Here is a 25,144-nt window from a genome sequence, read left to right as displayed (position 1 = left end):
GAGCCTGCTTCCTCCTCTCTCCCTCTGCCTGCCTCTCTGCCTTCTTGTGATCTGTCTGTCAAATAAATAAATAAAATCTTTTAAAAAATAAAAAAAATACTAAGTCCTTCAAATCTAATGTATATTTACATTAACAGAACATCCCACTTTGGATTAGTCACACTCTGAGTGAGCAAGAGCCACATGTTTCCAGTGGTACTTTCTCGGACAGTGCGGGTCTAGAGCTAACAGGATTTGGCCGTGTACTGGAAAGGGGTCCAGCCTCCCCTGAATTCATGGCCCCTCAGAGGAGGGAGAACAAAATTGGGGTTCTCCCAGCAAAGAAGAAAAGGTGAAGGGCCACAGGGGTGGCAACTCTAACCTGTACCTCTTCTCATACTCCCTGGTTAGAGGAAATTACCACCACCTACTTAGTCAGCAAGAGAAATAGGGAATCATTCTGGACTCCTTTCTGTTCTTCATTTCTCGCACACAACCAGTCCTAAATGTTTCTCAAATGTGTCTTCTCCTCCTTATCCCATCTGCCATGGCTATGACTCAGAACTTTCTATCACAATCCCACCTGAATCTGATCATGTCACTGACTTCTGTAAGGCTCCACAGGGCTCCCCAAATTTTCAGGACACAATTCATATCCTTTAGCACAGCATGTAACATTACACTTAGCTTTGTGCCCACGGGCACTCTCCAGTCTGGCCATGAGGAGCTGTGCTTGAAATATCTTTGCTCTTTTATGCCTTCTTCATTCTTCTGTATTAATCCTTGTCTTTAGGTTACCCTCTTTTTCTTTTTCCTTTCCTTCTTCCATGTTCTTCTAGCAAGCCTTCCTTACCTTTCTTTCCAGGTAGGATCAAGCACCATAGAGCTATATGCATCCTCTGCTCTAGGACATGTCAAACTGAATTGTGCTTGCTGTACCGTTTCCATTAGATGGTGAGCTTCCTGAGGGTAGGAGCTGTGCTTTGATCGCTCTAACCCCACTGCATAGCACATATGGACTGCTTGTCACAATACCTGGTGAAGTAGAGGCTTCATGTCTATTGGATGGATGGATGGATGGATGGACGGATAGATGGATGGGTGGATGGGTGGATGGATGGATGGACAGATGGATGGATGAATTCTATTCTCCTATCTAGTTTTTTTCCATCTATGATCGGAAAGCAGCCCTTCCCATCTTCCTGCCTTTGAAAACTGTTATTTTCCTATGGCTGTCATAACAAAGTACCATGAACTGAGTGGCTTAAAGAACAGGAATTTTTTGTTTTTCAGTTCTGCTGGATAGAAGGTAGGGTTGGTTGGTTCCTTTTGAGGATTGTGAAGGATAATCTGTCCCAGGTCACTCTCCTAGCTTCTGGCACTCAGGCATTCCTTGGCTTGTAGATGGCAGCCTTCTCACTGTGGCTTCCACCTGTAGATATCTGTGTTTCCACTCCTTATGAGGACACCAGTCAAATTGGATTGGAGCCCATTCCAGTGACATTATTTTAACTTGGTAATCTGCAAAGACCCTATTTTTTTTTTAATATTTAATTTATTTATTTGAGAGAGAGAGATTGAGAAAGAGCATGAGAGGGGAGAAGGTCAGAGGGAGAAGCAGACTCCCATGGAACTGGGAGCCTGATGCGGGACTCCATCTTAGGACTCCAGGATTATGGACCTGAGCCGAAGGCAGTTGCTTAACCAGCCGAGCCAACCAGGTGCCCAAAGACCCTCTTTTCAAGTAAGGTAACACTCGCAGGAGTTAGGGTTTCAACATCTTTTGTGGGAGACAATTTAACCTATATCAAGACTCATAGTTGAAGTCAGGTGTATTTATTTTCTATTGCTGGGTGACAAAGCACCACGAATGTAGTAACTTAAAACAACACACACTTAATATCTCATTTCCATAGGTCAGGAGTCCAGGCACTGCTTAGCTGGAATCCCTGCTCATTCTCACAAGGCCCCAGTCAAGGTGTTGACCAGAATGTGTTCCCATTTGGAGGCTTGGAGAGGGTCTGCTTCAAGCTCATTCAGGTTGTCCTGGTCCTACCCTTGTCCTACAGGAAAGAGTGCTCTGGAGTCTGCCTGCTGTTCCCTGCCCCACAGTCCTCTCTGTAGGCAGTTCACAGAGGGGTTTTGCTTCATCATGTCTTGTAGGGAAGAGTCTCTCTCTGTGGCTAAAGATGGAGTTGCTCCCTTTTTATGCTTTCTCTCTCTCCTTCTTTCTCCAGTTATGGGAGCAGCATATTCTACTGCCGTATTCTAGTGATCATAAGCAAGTCACAGGAGATTATATGGGGAGGTGACCCCTGGTCATAGTGGGTGTGTTTCTTTTTGGGTCTCCCAACTTGCCCATCGCACTTTGTTCTGCTGCCATCTCACAGATTCAACAAAATCTGCCAAGGATTATGGGGAGGAAGAAGGAATGGGGGTCATGCTCAAGAGATTCCGGTGGCCTCAAAAGAGCACAATTTTAAAAATTAAGCACAAATTAAATTGATTTTCATCTAATATTAAATCAAATTAAAGATTTAAGTTAAATTACTATTGAGTAAATAGTAATTACATTAATATTATTAAATATTGACAATATTAAATATCAATTATTAAATCAGATGGAGTATTTATATGCAACATTTAAATAACATTTATGAAAAAGCAATATTTAATATTGAAATAGTCATACAGTCATCATCATCATCATCATAGCCGATAGCAAGGGCTGGCCACGTGTCAAGAATCATTCCAATGCAGTGAGAATATGGTATTTCATTTCATCCCTACCACTGACCTATACAATGGAAACTATTACTATTCCCATTTTACAGATGATGATACTGATGTACAGAGGAGCCTGTGAAAATGTCCTTAAGTCACACTGAAGGTAGAGCTAAGAAATGAGTTTCAAATTTCTGAACCCCACAAGATTGCTTGATGGCAAAACCCACATACTTAACTGTTGAGCTTGACTGGCTGCCCTTGGAGTGGTGCTTCTCCAAGGATTAATGTGGACACTGCTAGCATTTCTCTGTGATTCTCTTTTCCAGTCTTTCCTTAGGACTGATCTATTTTTCATGAATGATTAACCCATTCAAATCACAGAAAAAGGTATAAACAATTTACAAGGCAAAAGGGATTCGTTTGTAATTAGGTATTTCTTAGCTGGTATTGCTGACATTCAGATGGTTCTCTACAGTGGGACATTTTTTAAAGAGATTTACTTCTTTGAGAGAGAGAGAGAGAGAGAGAGAAGATAACTAGTCCCAGGGTTTCTGATTCAGCAGGTCTGAGATGGGAACTGAGGTTCTGGATTTCTATAACACTGAATGATAGCTCCAAATGATATGGAAGAACATAAAAGAGATGGTTATATCAATAAAGACAAATCCTGTTTAGTGTATGTTCTTGATATACTCATGGGGCAGACACTGGGTTACATGTAAGGCAGCAACAGTGCCCAATTGAGAAACCAAATTGCACGGGTCACCTTGCAGCTGGTCCTGTCACTGCAGTCATGTGACACAGTTTGGGCCAATGAAATATGAAGCAGAAGTGTTTGTGAGTATAGCCTTTTGGAAATACTATCATCTTCCTGGCTAGGGGGAAAAAAAAAAGATTCAACTTGCCTTTGCCTTTTGTACATGGCTGTTCCCTCTTCATCCTGCCTGGAGCTTAGATGTAAGCCCTGGAAGGATGGTGGCCATCTTATGACCACACATGGAGGATAGTGGTCTGGGAAGCTAGCAGGTGGTTGGTTTGTTGAGCAACTACACCAGTTCTGCACTGCCTACCTTTTTTAGTTGAAAACAAACAAACAAAAAATACTTTCCATGTCAAGTTTTAGACACTTTCTACATTTGTTTTAGTATCTACATAGTATTCCATTTTTTGGATATACTGTAACTGAATTTTGTGATTCAATCCTTCATTGATGAACATTCAAGTTCTATTTTTTTTTTTTTTCTTTTTTGTACATATGAAAAAGAACACAACTCCTGAGGTTTGTTCTGGGAAAGGGAAGACTTGGCCATCTTCAGCGTTTCTGCTCACAAAGACTGAAGTATGCTTGTTTCCTGTCCCAGGATAATCAATGTAGGAACAGGAATATAGACGTGTAGTATATGTCTGTTTTTTCTGGCTTGAATAAGGAAATTCCAATAATTGATTATAGAGTTCCCCAAATCTGTGTCATTTTAAGAAATACTGTATGTTTAGTCCCTTCTTATAGTTTGGCATAAAAAGAAGGTCAGAAGGTTTCTGGCCTCCCAGAAAAGTCCAGACTTCTCTCTCATAGGAGTAAAAACTTGGACAAAAAGACACACATTTACTGCTAAAACTAATGTTCAGAGCTGGTTTAGTCTAAACCATATAGAAAGAAATCAAAATTTAAAAGTTTTCCAATGACATGATCTTATTCAAAATGAACCCAATTCTCTTTTTAACTCTTCTTAACTGAATGCAGTTTAACTTAACTGCATTCAGAGTTGACAACGCCTTCACAGGGTTGTCTAAAATAATGGTGGATATTGCTTTACATTTGTATTAATAGACGGATCATTTCAAAAATTTTTGTCCAAACAAAAGAAGCTGACTACAAAGGCAAATTGATCTCCTCTTTTTCTTGGATAAAAAAATTTGCCAGGCATTAAAAATGAAATGAAACTTCCTCAGTTTCAAGTATTTGAAGCCCCACCACGTCCCCCAATAAATAAACATATAACCAGTTTCCCTTTTTGCTTTTGCTTCTCTAACTAAGTATGGATCCCACTATTGAATAATCACAAAGACTTTATGGCACAAGATTCCAGAAGTTAGTGAGCCCTTAACTACAAGCAAGGAAAATTACTGAGCCTTTCAAATGAGAAAAAGCAATGATCAAACATCTTTTCAAAGGAATGTTAAAGACTCTGGGATTATGTGATGTTCTAGGAATGCGCATCCTTGTTTATCTTTGAGTGGACCTACAACTGCTTAAAACATTTACAGAAAGCTGACAGTAATGCAAATAACCCTTGCCTATAAAGATACAATTAGTTTGTCTGCAGAACCGTAATTGATTAACGCTCCATTGGTGGACTGTGTTTTACAAATGCATCTCAACATTTCTTCACTGTATTTTCCTTTGTGCTCTATTTGTAATCTGTATTTATAATTTGTTCATTCTTTTCTGCAGGTCAGCTACCGCTTCTCTCTCCGCTAACCATCCTCCATCCATCTCCTGTTGTCATTTCTGGAGCCTCTTTCTGCTTGCGGCCTAATAACTTGGTATTACCACTTGAGTCATTTGCTGAGACTTCAGGAAGGTGAGTGGATGGATGTGTGTATTCTGTCTTCTGGAAAGTCTTCCACGCTTTCTTCTTTTACATTTTCTGTGATAGGTTGGATCGAATCCCTTCCAAATTACTGTGCTGAAGTCCTAACCCCCAGGACCTCAGAATGTGATCCTATTTGGAAATAGGGTCCTTGCTGATGAACTTAGGTAAGATGAAATCACAGCAAGCCCCACGTCCAATAAGACGGGTGTCCTGAAAAGGGGGAAATTTGGATGCTGACGCACACACGGCAAGAATGCCATGTGAAGACTATAGTTATGTTATGAAAAGCCAAGAGACCCCCAGAAAAAAGGAGAAGGCCTGGAAGAGATCCTTCCCCAGCTCTTCCAGAAGGAACCCACCTTGCCCAAACCCGATTTGGTACTTCCAGCCTTCAGAACTGAGACGATACATTCCTGTTGTTGAAGCCCTGCATCTTGCGGTGGTTTGGGATGGCAGCCCTGGGAAACCAAAACGCTTTCAAACTCTCCTTTTGAAGTGTGTATTCTTGTAGTTCACCTCAAATCTTTTAGGGCAGAAGGTGGAATATAAATAAATAAAAGTAAGATCGAGGCTTTGGTTACACCCAGCAGCGGTGTCCTGATTGCTGGTCGGTGTGCTGGGTTGGGCAGGGACTGTTTTGTCACTCAGTGAGGATCCTGGAGCTTCGCTTATATTCAGTACGTTGTTAGTATAACTGAATGTATCTGGTATTCTTCACTTTCTTTCAAAATTTAATTTGGAGAATTTTTATAGCATCTCTGATGGGACTTTTCCACCTAAATTTCTGAGTCTGCGTCAAGCAGGCTCTGGGCTCTATTCCTGCCTTGGGGGCAGGAAAACTCTAAACAAACATGAATCGGGTGTGGCTCCTTCTCTCAAAAGCCAATTAAAAAAAAAAAAGCCAATAATCAGCACCATCTTCTGGGTTTTATTAGGCGCCCCCCCCCCCCACGCTCCTCCACCCCCTCTCCGGTCCTGGTGAGAGGTTTTAAGGAAGCAACACACATCCAGGAGTGATCTCGCATCGCTGGTGTCCCGTTAAACCGCCTCTCTAAAGGAGAAAGTTGGCTACCCTTGGAGATGGAGGGTCACGCTCAAAATCCCTGCATGAAAGATGCTGCATGTTCATGATGTGGCCACTTGACATATCGGTCATTTCTTAATGGTATTTTAATTTCTTCTTGAAACCAGCTCTGTGCTTGGGATGCTTTCCCAGTCAGGTAATATGGGAAGGCCAGGCTCTTCAAGGCAAACTCCCCTGGAGCAGCCTTCTGAAGCCTCGGGAGGGCAGTGGCAGTCCTGTGCCCACTCAGCGGGTCTCGGCTCTGGACGGCAGCCCCTGGGCGTCTGGAGCTGAGGCTAGAGCTGGGAAGACCCGGGTGGGCACGAGTGTGTTCTGTGCCCAGCACGCCCTCCATCCCTTGCTGTGCAGCTGGGGCCATTTGCATCAGCCTGTGCTATTTCTGACACTTCATACTCGCTCAGAAAGAACCGTCTCATTTTCTGCCTGCAGCTGCCCATACGGATCTGGCTGCCGCCGGGGGTTTCCGGCGGGCCACCACGCTGCCACATCACCTCGGATCATCTACCACGCATTCTCGGTGGTTCAGCCACCCCAGCTGAGTGGGGATTCATGTCAGCACAGTCATTCATTCAACCACTGCACAAGCAGCACCTACAGTGCGCCACACACACTGCTTGAAGACCGGGGAATGCTAAGACAGATGAAGTGCAAATCCCCCCCATCCCCCCACCCTGAGCAGCTTGCAGACTACCAGGGAGCCTGGCAGGAGACTGATTGTGTGGATTCTCTGCCCTCGGTGTTAGACTCGACTCGCTCTTCTTTCTGTTTTCCAATGAGATCCTTTGCGGAAAGCTGCCACCCAGCAAGCTCGTCTTTCCATTCATTGTCAAACTTTACAACCGGACTGCACCTGGTCATTGAAGCTCCGCAGCGCGCCTTCTCGTCTACACACCCACCCTTCCGGTAAGAGCCTGGGTCACACCTGCCCCTCCCCACTGAGGAGTCCACTGCCTTTCCTCGGGTTTCATTTATCTTTTGACCCAGTACAACACCTGTCTGTCTCTGCAGATGGTGCCTGTTCTGTCCTGGAAGCCTCGATTTCATCCTGACCTCCCTTCTTTCTGAACCAGAACCCAGTCAATTCAAACATGGTCTCCCCCAGCTCATGAGAGGTGTCACGGTTTCTCGTGCAGCATCTTTCATACTGATGCCTGGCAGTGTTATTTGAGTTGTATTGTGACTTGACTTTTCATGTAGATCACACATGGTCCTTGTTCTCAGAGCTAATAAGTAACCTCTTCCTGTTGAATTTGCTGGAACTGAGGTTAGAGTCCACCCCCACCCCCTTTTTTTTCCGTTAGTTGGCTAGTGTGCCTGGCCTGGTCTGTGAGCCCTCAGATCCATTTCTTACCTTTCCCTGCTCTGCTCTATATTGCAGGAGACTGACCCCTGCAGGCTGAGTTTCCTAGGATCCTGTGTCAACTGGTTTCTCGCTGAGTTTGGTCAATGGAAGGCACCAATGGGAATTGGATGGTGGGAGGAAGGGAGAAGCCAGGATATTTCTCCTTGTCCTTCCTTGAATCCATACATGATCCCTGATGGCTTCCATGGCCTCTCCTTCGTGGATGCAGCACCCCACTTCCTCCCCTAGTCTAGCACACTGTAATTCCTGCTTCCAGAGGGTGAGCTGGCTTCTGGATTCTGGTAGCACCATCTACTCCTTTTGTCCCTCTACCCTAGCGGTGGTAGCAAGTTCTTGCCACTGCTAATTTCTGGGTTGCCTTGTCACCTTCTAGCAGCTGCTCAGAAACCAAAATACTCAAAATGGTTTCTGCTTCTTGGCTGGGCCATGGCTGGTTTAATTATTCCTTCCTTCCTCCTTCCCTCCCTCCCTTCCTGAAAATAGCAGAAATTATAAGGGGATTATTTTTGGATTTTGTGCCACAGATTGTCTTCCCAAGGCAGAGTACTACTCTTTGAATCCTTCATACTTCTTTGATCTCCCAACATCATCACCATAACCCATGAATGAGATGTCTGTGGCCGGTCTGGGACCCTCTTATCCCTTCCATACTGCATATATGGGCACCTATAGAGGACACTCTCTATTCCAAAGATACAAATGAAAAATTTGGAGATGATCTATTTGTAAATGGTCAACTTGCTGGAATAACAATAATACAGGCCTGGTCTTTTGAGAACTACTGATTATTAAAGACCAGAGAGGTTGCCATGTTCTTCCTGGCTGGTTTCACTTCACCTGGGACTGACATTAAAGCAAGTGTATTGTTTTGAGTATGGATACAGGTTCTTCCTCACATCTGTCTGTTGGGGACAAACTGGAGCATGAATGTCAGAGAAAAGGCAATATTATTTCTTCAAAAGTACGTATCCCTTTTGGAAATAATACTTGACGACCTTCTTCTTCATGTCACGGAATTGCTAGTGTCATTAGCAGCAAATCTGGCTTGTGGAGCCTTCTATCTGCTAGGAGTCGTTCTGTGAAACGCCGCCTCCTTGGTAATACTGAATTGCACTGTTAGATGGCGTCACTCGAAGAGATAATGAGAAGTGAAGCAAACGTTATATACGCCATCCTTCCACTCAGCTGTAAGAGCTGTTCTTCTATTTTCTTCTGAGGACTGATTATTCTCCATCTCATGGCAATTTCCATGTCATTCTTTGAAAAGAAGTAAAGCAATATAATGAGAAGGAAACAAGAACTTGTCACTGCTGATCCCTTCACAGACACAGGGATGGATTACGTTCTGACATATGTGCCACAAATACGGATATGGACAGAAGCTGCCCATTGCAAGAGTCAACATGTGTCTGCCAAAGCAAACACAGTGACGTTCTATTAAAGATGTCTGTCTTTAGAAAGCACTGAAGTGTACCACTTTTTAAAAACTGATTTTTAAAGGTTATTGTCAAATCTTTTGATTTATTCTCCCTGTTCCCTCAGAAAGGAATAATTTCTTACTCAGTTGTCCCGGCAGGTACGCTTGGCTAGTGTACGCTTGCCTTGGAATAGGCATGACATTTACCATGCTGTGGCAAGGTATGGTAGACCAAGGGAAGAGGGGATAATGTTGCCGAGGGTTTTATGAAAGGAATTGGATAGTGTGGAAGGTGAGCCAGAAACCCACACTCCAGGGCAATTTCATAACGATCACAGCAGGAATTTCTGTGGTAATTTTATGTATATATAACTTTCATACCTAATCTTCAGTGCTCTGCACAAGTGGCCCATATGTTTACCCCTGAAGCATTTTTTTGCCTCCAACTGGAACATGTTCAGAAACAACCTATGACATTTTCACATTCATAAGCTAAAAGCACCCATATCTATTCCCCAGCATAGCCACACATGTCCGTTTACTTCTGGTTCATTTTCTGTTCCATTGCCATTTCACAGGAATAGGTTGAAAGGTGCCCTAAAGGTGATCTTCATGGCTCCCAGTCAAGTGCAGAAAGCCAACATAAAGACAGAGGCCAATTGTTGGAAAAGGTCATTGCTGCTTTCATCAGCTGACACATGAACCAGTGAATGGGTGCCTTATCAATGGGGAAAAAAAAAAGCCACAGGCAAATTCAACATGCCGCATCCTCAGTTTTGTATTCTGGGCAGGTTGGAGATCAGCCTTGTTTCTGGTGAGAGAAAGACAGAGAGGGAGAAGGAGAGAAGAAGAGAGAGGATTTGCTTTGGCTGAGCAGATGTTTTGTGGGTTGTATTGTGTGTGTGTGTGTGTATGTGTGTTTTTGAAACAGGATAAAACTGGGTGGAACAGGAAGACACACAAGCTTTAATTGAAGGAAAATATGCTGGTTGCTAAAATTTAGGGCTTCATTTTTAATGATTAAATTATCTCAATGGAAATACTACTTTTGGCAAGGTAATAAGGTCAGAGCCAACGGCAGTTACTATAGGTGAAACCCGCGTTGGGGAACCCTCCAGGAAGGATGGGCTGCGAGGTGGCTGAGCTTTGCTGAGGCTGTGCCAGTCTCTCACTATTGCTGGATGGCTCTTTGTCTCAGAGGGACCACACCCTCACGTTTGCACCTCAGTAGAGTCCCCTAGTGTCTTACTGAGAGGCCCCTTTTCACCACAGAGATGCCCACCAGCCCTTATTTGACTAGGCTTACCTAAACATCATTGGAAGGACTCGTTGCTCAGGCTTTTTGTTTTTGCATTGTAGATGTCCGTGCAGGGAAGCTTACATGAGCCAGCAAACTGGAGTCTAGTTGCAGCTGTAATTTCAAACATTCATAAAACAAACATACCATATATATATATATGTGTATATACATATAATTTATACAAATATATAATTATATATAATTTATATTTTTAAGACTTGTAATAAATATATAGTATATATATATAATGAATACAATATTTATATTTCTCTATATATTTATATACACAGAAAGCCCTCTAGACACCGAAGTTTCAACCAAAAATGAATTGTGTATGAGGATTTGGGCACTCTATTTATTTATTTATTTGTTTGTTTTTAAGGATGGATTTATTTATTTGACAGAAAGAGAGAGAACACATGGGGCAGAGAGCAGAGGGAGAGAGCATCTTAAGCAGACTCCCCACTGAGCTTGGAGTCTAAGCTGGGGACGACCCTGAGATCTCAACTTGAGCAGAAGCCAGCTGAGCCACCTTGGTGCCCGGACGGATGACATTCTTTTGTAGTTCTCCCTTGAGTAACTTCGATTTTCTGCCATGAACACAAAATCTATGTGTTTCTGTAATAGGGTACCCTTCAGAGGACTAGCACAGCATCTGCTCATTGTCTTACAAGGACAGTGTTTATTATTAATAATTAGCTGAGTTAGATGGTTTCACCACCTGATTTTCATCCTGGTTCTGCCATCAAGCAGTAGCTGTGTAACCTTGTCCAGATCACTTAATGTTTTTTGACTTGGGTTTCCTGTTCTATGACCTAAGAGGATTAAAATAGATCAGTGAGTCCCAACCTGTAGGCTTCAGCCTCTTAGTGAATTATGAAATCCATTTACTGAGTTGTGATCAGCATTTTTTTAAACCTTACACAGGCTCCACACTCAGCATGGAGCCCGGCGTGGGACTTGATCCGAGGACCCTGAGATCATGACCTGAGTTGAAATCAAGAGTCCAATGCTTAACCGACTGAGCTACCCAGGTGCCCTGGTCAGCTTTTTTTTTTTTTTTTTTTTAAGACTAGTATAAATAGTATTAGAGCGCATTCCTTGTTGTGGGACTAAATGTTATTTCCAAAAATGTTTGTTTCGGTTAAATCTAGGTTTACATAGTCATGTGTGTACAGCACTGCAATGCAAAAGTTTTTCTTACCATGAGGTGATGTCAGAGAGGCTTGAAAATACTGAAATAAATGAGGTCTAGGGTTAAGAACTACGACTCCCTGAAATGGGGCCCCGTAGTCACACTGTTATATGGAGCAGCGCATGTCATCTAAGGACCCAGAGCATGGCTGGGAGAAAGGGAGTGGAGAGGCCTATGTATCTCCCCCCATCGGGATGAGCCTCTAGCTCACTGAGAGAAGGACTCTCCAGAGAGTGCCCCCTGTTGGCCCAGACCGAGGAGAGGAGCGTCCAGGGCACCAGTTCACCCAGAAGGTTCTCCAGGACACTGTGAAGATTCCTATAATACTACCTTCTCACACTTTGGTCCCTTCCCTTCTCCCCTGTAGTCTCCCGACTTCCCCCAAAGAGCTCCCAGGAGGGAGAAATGATCAGGTTATTTTTGGAATGGTCTCAGGCCCGAGAAGAAAGCACCATTGCATTTTTTCTCATGTTCTTTTTGAAAAGCCAAAGCACAAGACCGTCGCTAACAAAGTGAAAGATCCCTGTATGGCTGACGACTCGCAACGCATGCACTTGAAAATCAACAGCCTTGTCTCTTAAAAAAAAAAAAAAAAAAAAAAAAAAAAAAATTCTCACACAAAATGCTGCCCTGGTTTCATTTATTCGGGAAGAGATTTGGTCTTTACATGAAAAGACCTCACTCCTGTTAACAAGATATATCTCACAACTGAACTTAACAAAAAAATGTTGTCGACCGATCCCTCTCCTGTTTCGTGGTGGAGGTGCCGGCTGAAGAGGAGGGAAGATGAATGTCCTCCTTGCCCTGTTATTCTCCCTCAACTTGACGAAAATACATGGTTGGTAATATCCCACCCTTCTCTGACTCCTCCAGAGGAAGGGGGTGTCTGTGTCTAATTTACACAAAGGTGCCAAATGAGCTATATGGGTGTCAACTTTTTTTAAGATTTTATTTTATTTATTTTACGGAGAGAGAGAGCACAAGCAGAGGGAGCGGCAGGCAGAGAGGGAGAGAAACAGGCTCCCTCCTGAGCAAGGAGCCCAATGTGGGGCTCGATCCGAGGACCCTGGGATCATGACCTGAGCCAAAGGCAGATGCTTAACTGACTGAGCCACACAGATGCCCCTTGAGTGTCAATTCTTGATGGCAAAACTCTGTTAGATGCTGTAGGAAGATTGATTGGAAGTGTTACTGAAGCGTAAAGGGGAAAGCGACTGAGTGGTGCCTGGTCAGCCAAAAGGAGGGCAGAACTCCAAGCGAGAGGAGCAGAACGCTGGATCCCGAGGTATTGTGCGTCCTGCAAAAGGCTCTCCTGTGCTGGTGTCCCTGAGTCTTGCAGTCCCAATGCCATTGGTGAGTAGAAGTAAGCCTGAGCGTCAGTACCAACTCCGACAGCCCAACTCATATGAAAGAAACAAAACCTAATCTGGAGCAGAGCTATCTGGGCTGTATAGGTTGGTTAATTTCAATGGAGCTGTGTTTACAATACACTCATCAGCTTTTGCTTTAACAACAGAGTCCCTGATCCTGGAGAAATCCAACACTATCTTGTGACATTGACAATATAAGGAGAAATAAAATTATAAAAAGTGAATCATGGGGCACCTGGGTGGCTCAGTGGGTTAAAGCCTCTGCCTTCGGCTCAGGTCATGATCCCAGGGTCCTGGGATCCAGCCCCGCATCGGGCTCTCTGCTCAGCAGGGAGCCTGCTTCTTCCTCTCTCTCTGCCTGCTTCTCTGCTACTTGTGATCTCTGTCTGTCAAATCAATAAATAAAATCTTTAAAAAAAAAAAAGTGAATCAACCTAGAAGATTAAATGAGTTCCACCATAGTCTCCTCTATTTCCCCTTTTTTCATTTTCTTGGAGAAATGAACTTTCTGATTCGCTTGGAGGCTTTTAGAAAGTACCATATGATTCTGTAGTCAAAATAATATTTTTAAAAGATTTTTATTTATGTATTTTTGCGAGAAAGAGGGAGAAAGAATGAGAGAGAGAGAGAGAGAATGGATGGGGGGGGGGCAGAGGGAGAAGCAGGCTCCCCGCTGAACAGGCAAACCAGGGCAGGACTTGATCCTAGGACCTTGGGATCATGACCTGAGCCAAAGGTGGCTGCTTAACTGACTGAGCCAACCAGGAGTCCCTCTGTAGTTAATATTTTAAAAGAAATTGCTTAAAAAGGCATAGGAGCCATTTACATGGTCTTTGGTGAAGGTGACTTTTCTCCAGAAATAATAAAAGTATTATTATTTAGAGGCATATCAGGTTGGTGGAGATTGAGACACACAAAGAAAGAAAAATTCATTGAATTTGATGATAGGAAAAGTGTATTTTATACACTTTAAATAAAAAGGTTTCACATATTTTGACTAACAGATTATTTCTTTAAAAAATAAAAAATTCTCACAAAGAATGTATTTCTGAAAGCAGAAGCCATCTTTTTTCCTACTGTATTTAGGGGCAGGTTTAGAATGTTCTTGACAGTTTTAGTGCCTGCTGGGTAACTCTTTGCTAGATATTCAACACACTGTCACATGAAAAAGTATTAGAAAATTTCTTTTATGCAAGTTTGTCCTTCACTGTCTTTCTTTATATCATCTAATCTCAGCTCATTTATTGACTCATTTAACAAATATTTAGAGAATGCTGACAACATGTGTGTGTGCTGGTTCTCTGGAGACCCTCTGGGGTGAAGGACAAAGTTTCTGTCCTCAGGGAGCTTATAGTTACCAGGAAAAAGGGGAGACAAATCATGGAGTAAGCAGGTCAGATGGTCAGAGGAAGACTAAGGGAGGGTGGGAAGCTCTGAGTGTGGGGTGGAGGAATTATTTCATCTAGTTCGGGGCAGGGCTCCAGCAGAGTGAGTGGCTATGCCCTTATTTTATCACTAAAAAAAAAGCCGGAAAATGCCATAGAGTGGAGAGAAGCAAGAGGGGATTGAAGCCATAAAAGCCAGGAAAACAAATATGTCCAGACCCTTTAGCCTCAATGGGAATGAGGTATTAAGTAGATGGAAAATCGGGGGGAAAGGTTCTGAGAATTTAATACTAGCCTCTCTTTTGAGAAGTCTGTGCTATATGGTTTTCCTGAGTCCTTGGGCTTTTTGATGTCTCCAGGCAAGAGGGGCTTCTGGAAAAACAAGCTCTTCCTCATGTTAGAGCAGGGGAGCAAAACAGGGGGGCAGAGAACAACACAAGAGCAAGCACCTGGGGGGCTGATCAGGGCCCTCCATTCTTTGTAGGATGGCAATCAAGACCCTGTAGGACATCCCAGCTTGGAGAACTGATTCCTCAAATCTCTCCTCCCTCGTAAAGAAAACTGAAAACCTGGAGAAAAAGAAGAGCGATTCTACTAGAAATGTACTGTTACTTTCATGGAACACAAAACTGAGGGATTTCAAGAGAGGTCAAGGGTACTTAACGGTGTGGTTCTTCGATGCGGGCATAGTGGGAAGGTTGATTTTCAAAAGGTTCTAAAGGTTCAAAAGGGGGCTTGTACATCTTCAGCAGAGTATTAGCAAGCTATGTGATAGGTTTCCCTTTTTAAGATCAGCATCTGAAGGACAAAATCAGCGCTGATTCTGAAGTTTAATGATTAGAAGCTGGGGGGGGGGTTCTGCCTATGGTGTTAGAGAAGTTAAATAGCTTGAAATTTGTAACAGAACTGCCTGGTGATTTGTAAATGGGAGATACACCTGATGCCATTTGATCAATATAGATAGATTTTTTAATGGGGGGGGGGGGTATTTGCACTTCAATTTGGCCTTACCTTCAGATGCTCTAAGCGAGCACCTTTGTGTGCAAATGAAAATCAGATGATCACCTATGTGACCCAGCTTCCCTACTTCTTTGGCTTGGAAATCACGATCTCTATTAATGTTTGTTTGGCAGAGAATCTTTAGGAAAAACCTTTCCCACCAGTGGGTTTGTTTCAGGAAAATCAGCAAGCAACAAGCAGGTCTGACCCGCTTCTGGGAATAAATGGCCTCCTACAGTCTCCCCATTCAATTAAACTAAACAAACACACTGAATAAAGACAGACTAGCTGGACAGGATTTTGAGTCGGGTTTCTACTTTAATTCTACTTTAGATCTATTGTAATTCCCCTTTTCCTTGAATTGTGATTCTCAGATAGGTACAAACTTCCTCCCTAGAAGGCTGGGGTGCCTTCAGATTCGGGGTGCTCCAGGCTTGACTCGCACCGTCTGAGTCATTGTTCGCCCCTGTCGTTAAGGTGCACAGATGACGGCCCTCCTTGGGGGTTTATCCTGGATGCCCAACCCCCCGCAGAAACAGCCAGGAGCTCAGTGAGAGGGTCTGGAGGTGGGCAGGTCTCTACTGCTTTAGGAAGACCACTGGCATCAGCTCATCTTTCTTTGATGGATGGCATCATCTCCCATGGGACATCTACCTAATTTTTACAATTTCATAACTTCTTGGTTGAAGACAGCTCTTCAACCTCTTTGTGACCCTTGAGAAAGACTCCTCTCTGAAACACTGTATCCTACATCAACTATGAGATAAAGTTTATTCAGTTTTCTTGTTTCTCCTTCTCCCTCTTCATTTTTGATCTATTGTACTGAGCTTTACCTCATGTTTATAAACAGGATCTGAAGGACGTTCCCCTTCTGATTTGACACCAAGATCAGATTGCATGGACACAGTTCTTGTAAAAATAACCTACGGATAGGCCTTCGTGTGTGTGCCTCTCTCACTATGTATATACACAATGCATATATTCCATGACATGCTAATATATGTATATTATTTATACATATAGATACAATATATATCTATATATATACACTACACTACAATATTCATTTATATGTATATATACAAATATATACACATATATATACCACACACACATATATATACATATATATATTCTAGTTTAAATTCTGTACAACATTGTTTGTAATCAAACAATAGTCCCTTACAAAGTTTCTAACGCCTACTTTAAGCCTTTAGCAGTAATGTGCTTGAATTTTAACACCGGTCAGTCTTTGTGAATAACTGTAATGCAATGTCTTAAAATAATTTGAAACCATAATGAATTGCCATTCTTGTAGGTTGAAATGGGTCAACTATCAGCAACTTGATATGGTATAACCTAGTATAATATCCACTTGCTCTGCAAACACTCGCATGCCTATGGTGTACATTAGGCCAGCTGCCAGGAAAGATTAAAAATTGAGAACGAAAGGTTCTCCTTTGGAGCCTCTAGTCTATGTATCACAACTAGGGTATCAGCTAGAAAGTGATCTGTTTTTTAGGAGGGAAGAACAGCCTCCTGGTTTGGAGGAGCAGACCATGCTTTCGATGGTAATTCCCTAAATGATTACAGTACCTAGAAGTCTAGAGAATCTCATGACAAAGCCCCATCCTTAACAAGCTTTGGTGTTCACCTCCCCAAAAATGGGGCACCTGGGTAGCTCAGTCAGTTAGTGTCTGCCTTCGGCTCAGGTCATGATCTCACGGTCAAGCCCCTCGTCAGGCTCCCTGCTCAGTGGGAAGCCTGCTGTCCCTCTCCCTCTGTAGCTCCCTGTTTCTGCCTACTCTCTTTCTCTTTGTCAAATACAGAAATAAAATCTAAACAAACACAACCTTTGGTGTCCCAATGCCTCCTGAGTCAAGTTCAGAGCCCTTAGTTTGGCATTCAAAGTACCTATCCAACATTATTCCTTTTCCTTTATGTCTTTACCACTGTCTTCCCATCTGTTTCCACTCTTCCTTCCTCCTGCAATGTTCTTTCCTCTGACTTGAATGGCAGTCAAGAGTAGTTGTTAAACGTGTGGTTGCCGGACTCATACTGTTTGTGTTCAAATCTCAGCTCTCTGCTTATTAGCTCTGCAACCTCTGGCAAGGTGTTCGATCTCTGGGTGCCTCAATGTACTCTGCTGTACAAGAGAGATAATACAAATGCAACCTCATAGGACTGTGTGTGTTAAATAATTCATTATATGTAAGGCTCTAGAACAAAGCTTGATTCAGAGTAAGCACTCAAGGAATGTTTATTAAAATTTCTGGAAGTCCAAATCTCACTCATCTTTCTAGGCAAGGGCCATCTTTTCCCCAACACCTCCTCCAGTTTCCCTAGTTCTGAGTTCTTTTTCTGGTCTCTTGTTTCTTGAAGCACATCTGTAACTCTTGCATAACTAGGCGGGTTTTGAACTCATGGCCCTGAGATGAGGACTTGAGCTGAGAACCAGAGTGGAACACTTAGCCGACTGAGTCACTCAGGCCCCCCCACCACTGCATGATGCTTTTAATTTTATTCACATCTATATCTTACCTTCTCTACTAATCTGTGAATTTCTGAAGGCATGAGCTACTTAACACCGCAGTGCAGTTCTGAGCTCCTGCAGACTCCACAAGTGAAAAGCACAGTCCTCAACAAAACTATTCTCACTTTAGGTTCAAACACCAGTTCCCCCGTAGGAGATCCCCAGGCCACCTGCTCTTCTGATCCACCAGCTACAAATTCAGGGGGTCTCATGAGCTCCTGAAGTTTGAGAATTCACTAGAAGGACTCATAGAACTTAGGAAAGTGGTCTGCTTATGATTACAGTTTTGAAAAAGATTGTCAATCAGGACTAGCCAAACGAAGGGACACATAGGGTAAGGGTCCCAAACACAGCTTTCGTGTCTTCTTAGTGTGGGCTTAGGATGCATCATCCTCTGGGCACACCGATGTGTTCACCAGCCAGGACTCATCTGAGCTTTGGGTGTCCAAAATTTTTAGTGCGGTTTCATTATTTGGATCTGATTGATTGAATCATTAAATTTCAAATTCTTCTTTCTTGCATGGAGATCAGGTTGGTACCATCTGGATCAAAGACCCAACCCTCTAATTACATAGTTGGTCTTTCCCTCATGACCAGCCAACCCCCTGAGTCATCTTATCATCATAAACTCAGGTATTTGTCTTCCTGAGGTCCACCATGAATAACAAAGGTACCCCTATCACTCAGAAAATTCCAAAGACTTAGAAACCCCTCCCAGGAGCCAAAGACAAAGACCAAATTCTTCATTACAGAACAAAAGCCACATCTGATTTGTCTTTGAATTCCCTCCTGTGTCTAGTAATTTGCACATAATAGACACCTATATTTACTAAAAGGATAGGCAAAGGTGGAGTTTAGAAAGATAACTTTAGGTAGCATGGATTATAGAGACCAGCTAAGATTAATGTAATAGACTTCAGGTTATTTTGTTGACTTTTTAAATACTCTTTTGGTGAGACTGAAGAAATAGAAATCTGAACCAAGTTAAATCATTCTATCTCTCCCCACTACCCAAATACAAAGTCCTGCATTGCTTTTCCATATCTTGAATTTATTCAAAAGCTTTTGCAGGGAAGTTAAAGGTGGTCTTGAGTGTGAAGAACTTTGACCTCTCATTATTTAACTGCTAAAAATAAATAGCTTGTAAATCATGTTGCAAAGAGAATTTGTGCTCAGTATTACCATTCATAATACTCTCTTGGGATCTTTGAGCTTGCTTATTGTGATGATGCATTCCCAACATCTATACCCCGTGATACTGGGAATTTGTTTCAAAATAATCCTGAAGGGGGTGTGGGGAGCAAAATAACAAGGCCATTCATGAGTTAATAATTACTGAAACTGGTGATGGGTAACAGATTTCATTACACTCTTTATATAATTTTTAGAAAGATTTTATAGAGTATACTTATATGTATTCTTTTTCCATTTTTGTATTTTAGGGAATTTTTCAGGATAAAAAAGTCAACAAAAAAAATAACTTCGCCTCCCAAACTGAAGACCTCACACAAAGTAGTGAATGAGTCAGGGGCCATTTCACAGAAGGTAGTGAGTCTTAAACAGCAGTACTCCACCCAGCTGATGTGTCTCTAGTGTCCAATGTCCAAAGATGGATGTAAGTGCCGATGTTCAGATGCCAGGTGTCAGTGCTGCCCCGAAGACCCCTCAGCCATCCTCCCACACACACCTGGCACCAGCTTCACTTGGCAAACCCAATGCAAGCCAGTCCTCCCATTGGAAACTGCTGGTATTTAAGGCAGCCCTGAGTCCTGATAAGTGCTCTTTACTGAAGGAAGGAGAAAACCAAATCAACACAGCTGCCTTGTTCTTTGGAGACTGCGGCATCGTGGCTTCAAAGATGGAAGTCAAAAGTAACACGAAGTCAAAAGTAACACAAATGCCAGGGCTCTGCAGGACTTCGAGACCAAGCCCCTGGGGACCATGACCAGATGGACGAACCATATGAAGTGACTGAGGGCAAGTCAAGGGAACGGGGAATGGGATTCTTCAACACTGAAATCAGAACTGTAACGAATCACGGGGGGGTAGCCAATTCACCTGGGCTGGAGAGGAAATTTATGGACCGTGTATCTCGGTCCCTCCTGCAGAAGGTGTGCAAAATACGGCTGGGTCTGGGGGGCCCGCAGAAGACAAGCTACAAGAAACTTCTGGAGGTCCTGCTTCTGCGGGCATAAAACCCCCCTCGGGGTATGGATCTCAGAGAATAGGAGGTTCATTGGGAGCATAAACTGAAAACAACTGTTGCACAAGCCCACGTGGAGGTGGCTGTTAAGCAGTCTGTTTAACCAGGAGGATTACAACTAGCAAATTGGCAACAGTTCGATTTTATTAGTCTGGAAGGAATCTAAGCTAAACTGTAGCATCAACTATGAGCAATAAAGCACCCTGGACCAGAATACAGAAGCCCCTGTGCACTATTTTTTTATATATATTTTTATTTATTTATTTGACGGAGACAGACCCAGCGAGAGAGGGAACACAAGCAAGGGGAGTGGTAGTGGGAGAAACAGGCTACCCGCTGAGCAGAAGAAACCCCATGTGGGGCTGGATCCCATCAGGACCTGAGCCAAAGGCAGCCGCTTAACGTCTGAGCCACCCAGGCGCCCCAGCACTATTCTTTTTTAAAAAATTTAATCAAATGTTTGTACATACAAAAAATACATCTCACAGATATGCAAGTTATGAAGCATAATGAAATGAACACTTATGAGCCTGACCAATTTAAGAACTGGAGCACGACCAGTTACACGCCCCTACCTTCCTTCCCTCTACTCCCTCAGCAGTAGTCCCTATCCTGAATTCTCCACTTACCATTTCTTTGTTTGTTTGTTTTTTTAAATCACTTATTAAGAATCCCTTAAAAAAATACATTGTTTGATTTTGCTTGTGTTTGACTTAAAAAATGGTATCATATTTGTACTCTCCTGGAATTTGTTTTTTTCCTACTTTTTTTGTTTTAAAGATTTTATTTGACAGACAGAGATCACAAGTAGGCAGAGAGGCAGGCAGAGAAAGAAACAGGAGGAAGGAGGCTCCCCGCTGAGCAGGGAGCCTGATGCAGGGCTTGATCCCAAGACCCTGAGATCATGACCTGAGTGGAAGGCAGAGGCTTAACCCACTGAGCCACCCAGGTGTCCCTATTTTTTTCCCTACTTAACATGTTTCTAAACCGTATCCATAGCCATGTCAGGAGCTGTAGTTCATTCATTTTCGCGACTACAGAATAATCCATTGTGTGAACAGACCACAAATTTTACATTTTGCTGTGAGCTGTTCTGTTTCAACCTTCTGAGTAGGGCTGCTATGACCATTCTCATACATGTCTCCCGGTGTCCGAGTTTCTCTGGGTAGATACACTGGACACCAGCCTATGGGAAAGTTCACCTTTACGTGATAAACAATACGACATAATGCCAAATTGTTTTCCAAAGTAGTTGTACCAATGCATACTCCCAGCAGCACTGTGCAAACATTCCAATTCATTTATATCATCTCCAATTGCTTTTGTGGTCAGACTTGTGAAATTTTTTTTTTTAAGATTTTATTTATTTATTTGACAGACAGATCACAAGTGGGCAGAGAGGCAGGCAGAGAGAGAGGGGGAAGCAGGCTCCCCGCTGAGCAGAGAGCCCAATGCGGGGCTCGATCCCAGGACCCTGGGATCATGACCTGAGCTGAAGGCAGAGGCTTTAACCCACTGAGCCACCCAGGTGCCCCCAGACTTGTGAATTTTTGCCAGCCTAGTGGGTATAAAATGGTATCTCACTAAACATCTCACTTAAATTGCATTTCCTTGTTACTAAAGAGGCATCACATATTGACCTATGCTTATCTGCTGTTTGTTTTTCTTCTTTTGCTTATGCTTTGTATTCATTTCTTTCCCCTGTAGGGCTGGCTTTTTTTCTTACTGATTTTTCGAGCATTCTTCATACACTGAGAACTGGAAGGACCTTGCAAAATATACAGTTCATCTCCATCATGTGACTGATGAGGAAAACTGAAATGCAGAGAGGTAAGAGAATCTGCACAATAGCACAATTTGTGTTAGCAGCTGTGCTGAGAGGAGCACCTAAATATTTTAACTCCAAATTAAATTATTTCTTCATTATACTATGAAATCCCTCTTTATTCATTTGTCTCATTTTCCTTAAATTTTTTTAAAGTACCCCAAATGATATGTGTTAATGGTTGAAAAAGGAAAAACAAACTTAAGCAACAAGAAGACTGTAAAAATTTAATCCCACCTTCTAGATGCAGCTACTGTTTACAGCCTGCATTTCTTTCCAGATAGTAACTATAATAAATAATTATTAAGGAACACTTACCATAGGCTGACTAAATTGGAGTGCTTACTATATGTCAGGCACTGTACTAAACACTTGACACGCATTGATTCTTTGATGTTCTTCACAACCTCATGACACAGATTGTCACCATTTTCCTGAGTATGATAGACAGAATGACAGCTTCCCAAAGATGTCCACATCCTTATCCCAGGAACCAAGAGTATATGTCATGTTACACGGCAAAGGAGAATCAAGGTATCAGATGGAATTAAAGTGGCTAAGAAGCTGATCTTAAAATAGGGAGAGTGTCCTGGATTACTCAGGCAGGTCCGAGGGAATCACAAGCGTTCTTAAATGTAGAAAAGGAGTCAGTATGGGTGTGAGTAATACAGTCTGAGAAGCCTTTGACCTTTGGGTGCCTGGGTGGCTCAGTCAGTTAAGCGTCTGCCTTCAGCTCAGATCATCATCCCAGGGTCGTGGGATCGAATCCCACATCGGGTTCCCTGCTCAGCTGGAGACTGCTTCTCCCTCTCCCTCTGCCTTCTGCTCCCACTGCTTGTTCTCTCTCTCTCTTTCTGTGTCAAATAAATAAAATCTTTAAAAAAGAAAAGAAAAAAGAAGCCATTAACTTACCACTGCTGGCTTTGAAGTTGAAGGAAGGGAGCATGAGCCAAGGAATGCAGGCGGCCTGCAGAAGCTGGAAAGCTGGAAAAGGTGAGAAGACAGTGTCCTGTAGAGTCTTCAGAAAGGAACACAACCCTGCTGACTTCTTGATTTTTACCCAACATGGTAGCTAGAATAACAGCTGCAAAGATGTTCACATCCTACTCTCTTGAACCTACAGTAAGACAGTTAACAGGGTCATAGGAACTTTGCAGATGTGATTAAGAATCTGGAGATGAGATTATCCTGGATTTGCCAGGTTGGCCCAATAAATCGCAAGAATCCTTTTAAAAAGGAGGCAGGTAGGATTCGTGGAGGAGATATGACCACAAAAACAGAGGTTGGACTATTGTGCTTTGAACATGGAGGAAGGAGCCACAAGTTAAGGAATGTAGGCGGCCTCCAGAAAAGGTAAGCAAACAAATTCATGCCTTGAACCTCTGTAGGGAGCATAACCCTGTCCACACCTTGATTTTGGCCCAGTGAAACCCATTTTGGAAATCTGATGTTCCAAATTGCAAGATATTAAATTTGTGTTGTTTTAGGTCACTGTGATATTCTGTTATAGCAGCAATAGGAAACAAATATACCTTGTTGACATCTGAACAAAGCCACACAGCTAGTTAATGGTAGAGTTATGAACTCAAGCCATGTGGCTCCAGAACCCATATCCTTTACCACTGTGAGACATTTATAAATACAGATTTAAATATTACATACATGGCAATAAATGCAAATCTTCCACATTATTTTAATACCATTCAGCTCTACCATATTAAATAGTTGTGTTTCACACCATATACCATTACCCTATGATATTTACTAAGTTCCCTATTATTGGATACTTAGGTTGTTTCTAATGTCTCAGTATTTTAAAATCGGCAGTGATAAACATCTTTCTAGTGATATTAGTAATTTCTTTAACAAAAGCTCTTAGAAATGCTAAGTCAAGAGAAGTGCATTTAAAAAAAAAAAAAAAGAAGAAGAAAGAAAGGCCAAATTATCCCCCATAAGATGGCACTGGAATATAATTTAAAAGAAATAAAACACACACCCAGAGCAGGAAAATACCTACTTCCCATTTCCGCAATACATCCTATAGTAATCCACTTTTCTTATCCACGCTATATGCGTGACTTAATCGCATTTTTTTGAAGGTTTTATCTATATTATTTTTTTCTGTACAATCAGAGATGTTAGGCCATAGATGAGTTTATAGAGATATTAGGTTTAATCTTTTAATTTATAGACAAAGCTCCTGGACTAGAGAAGCTTCCTTTGGTGGGGTGTGTGTGGTCAGCACCTCCTGGCCTGGCCTCAATTCCAAGGTCTTTCCACGTGGGCACACGAAGAGCCCTGAAGTGGTACCATTACCAATTTTTTCGCTTCAAATCATGCCAGAAATCTCTTGTCCTCACTAATCAGAAGCATATTTTAGGGTCTGCCGATTAATAATGATCTGTAACCCAGTTAAAAAAAAAAAAAAAAAAAAAAAAAAACCCTAGCTAGCCCTTTCCTGGAGGAAGCCTCTTTGTTATTTCCTCATTGTGAAATCTGGTAGGACTGATGGCTTACAATAACTTCCTCCTCCCCAGTGTTACACGTAGGAGTTTTGAGAGGGGATAATCAGAGGTTCTCCATCCTTTCCTTTCTCCCTAAGAAGTGGATCGTTCTCTAACACGGCTTGTGTGTTCCCCAACAGCGCTGCGGTTCCTCTGTCGTGGAAGTTGAGGAACACAACCGTCCGCACCGCTCCTTCCTTCTCTGTGAAGCAAACAATGAAATAGGAAGAAAACACGCTGCCATTTTCTGACTGACCTCAATCGCCAAGGGTGGACCCCGCACGTTACATCAGCAGGCCGGCTCCGTTACACTGCCCTGGGCTGTGCTCGAGCTACTGAAATATTGATTTTTACAGAGCCGGCGCGCACACACTGAAAAATCAATATTCCAGTGCACACAACAGAACAGGAGGCAGAGCCGGGACCAACTCCTAGGCCCAGCGAGCACTGCTGGCAGGCCTTGGCCGAGGAGGGGGTGGGGGGCTGGAGGAGACAAAGCCGTGGGAGAGGCCCCCACAAACCCGGAGGGGTCAGATAAACAACCAAGTGTGCGGAGGGAGGAGAGTGGAGAGAAAGATCCTTGAGGATAAAACAGTTGGAAGGAGCAGTGATTTATCCTTCCATTGAGGGGGGGGGATGGGGAGAAGGACAGTAAATTAAGAAGAG

The 25,144-nt window shown here is 42.8% G+C and overlaps 1 protein-coding gene and 1 long non-coding RNA gene across 4 annotated transcripts in view; one reads left to right on the top strand and one right to left on the bottom strand.

The window, feature by feature from the left end:
• Positions 1-8,544, top strand: part of LOC131829523 (uncharacterized) — a 32,886-nt gene extending 24,342 nt beyond the window's left edge. For both annotated transcript variants that reach the window (XM_059171390.1, XM_059171389.1), the window contains 3 exons: positions 5,159-5,288; positions 6,814-7,287; positions 8,272-8,544. In XM_059171390.1, the coding sequence (XP_059027373.1) occupies positions 5,159-5,288; positions 6,814-7,287; positions 8,272-8,323 (656 nt within the window). In that variant the 3' untranslated portion in view covers positions 8,324-8,544. The remainder of the gene's footprint in view (positions 1-5,158; positions 5,289-6,813; positions 7,288-8,271) is intronic.
• Positions 8,545-8,677: 133 nt separating this feature from the next.
• On the bottom strand, positions 8,678-24,895 carry LOC131829524 (uncharacterized). Of its 2 annotated transcripts, none has more exons than XR_009352891.1 (4): positions 24,735-24,895; positions 22,887-23,091; positions 10,471-10,575; positions 8,678-9,004 (listed from the first exon to the last, which is right to left on the bottom strand). It is a non-coding gene; the product is annotated as an uncharacterized LOC131829524 (long non-coding RNA). The 2 variants fall into 2 exon arrangements; XR_009352892.1 differs by having other exon boundaries at positions 22,887-22,958.
• Between the last annotated feature and the right edge of the window lie 249 nt (positions 24,896-25,144).

The sequence above is a fragment of the Mustela lutreola genome, chromosome 4 (genome assembly GCF_030435805.1).
Source record: "Mustela lutreola isolate mMusLut2 chromosome 4, mMusLut2.pri, whole genome shotgun sequence".
NCBI classification, from domain to species: domain Eukaryota; kingdom Metazoa; phylum Chordata; class Mammalia; order Carnivora; family Mustelidae; genus Mustela; species Mustela lutreola.
Note: the sequence above shows the minus strand (reverse complement) of the source record. Positions and strands in the feature narration are given on the sequence as shown.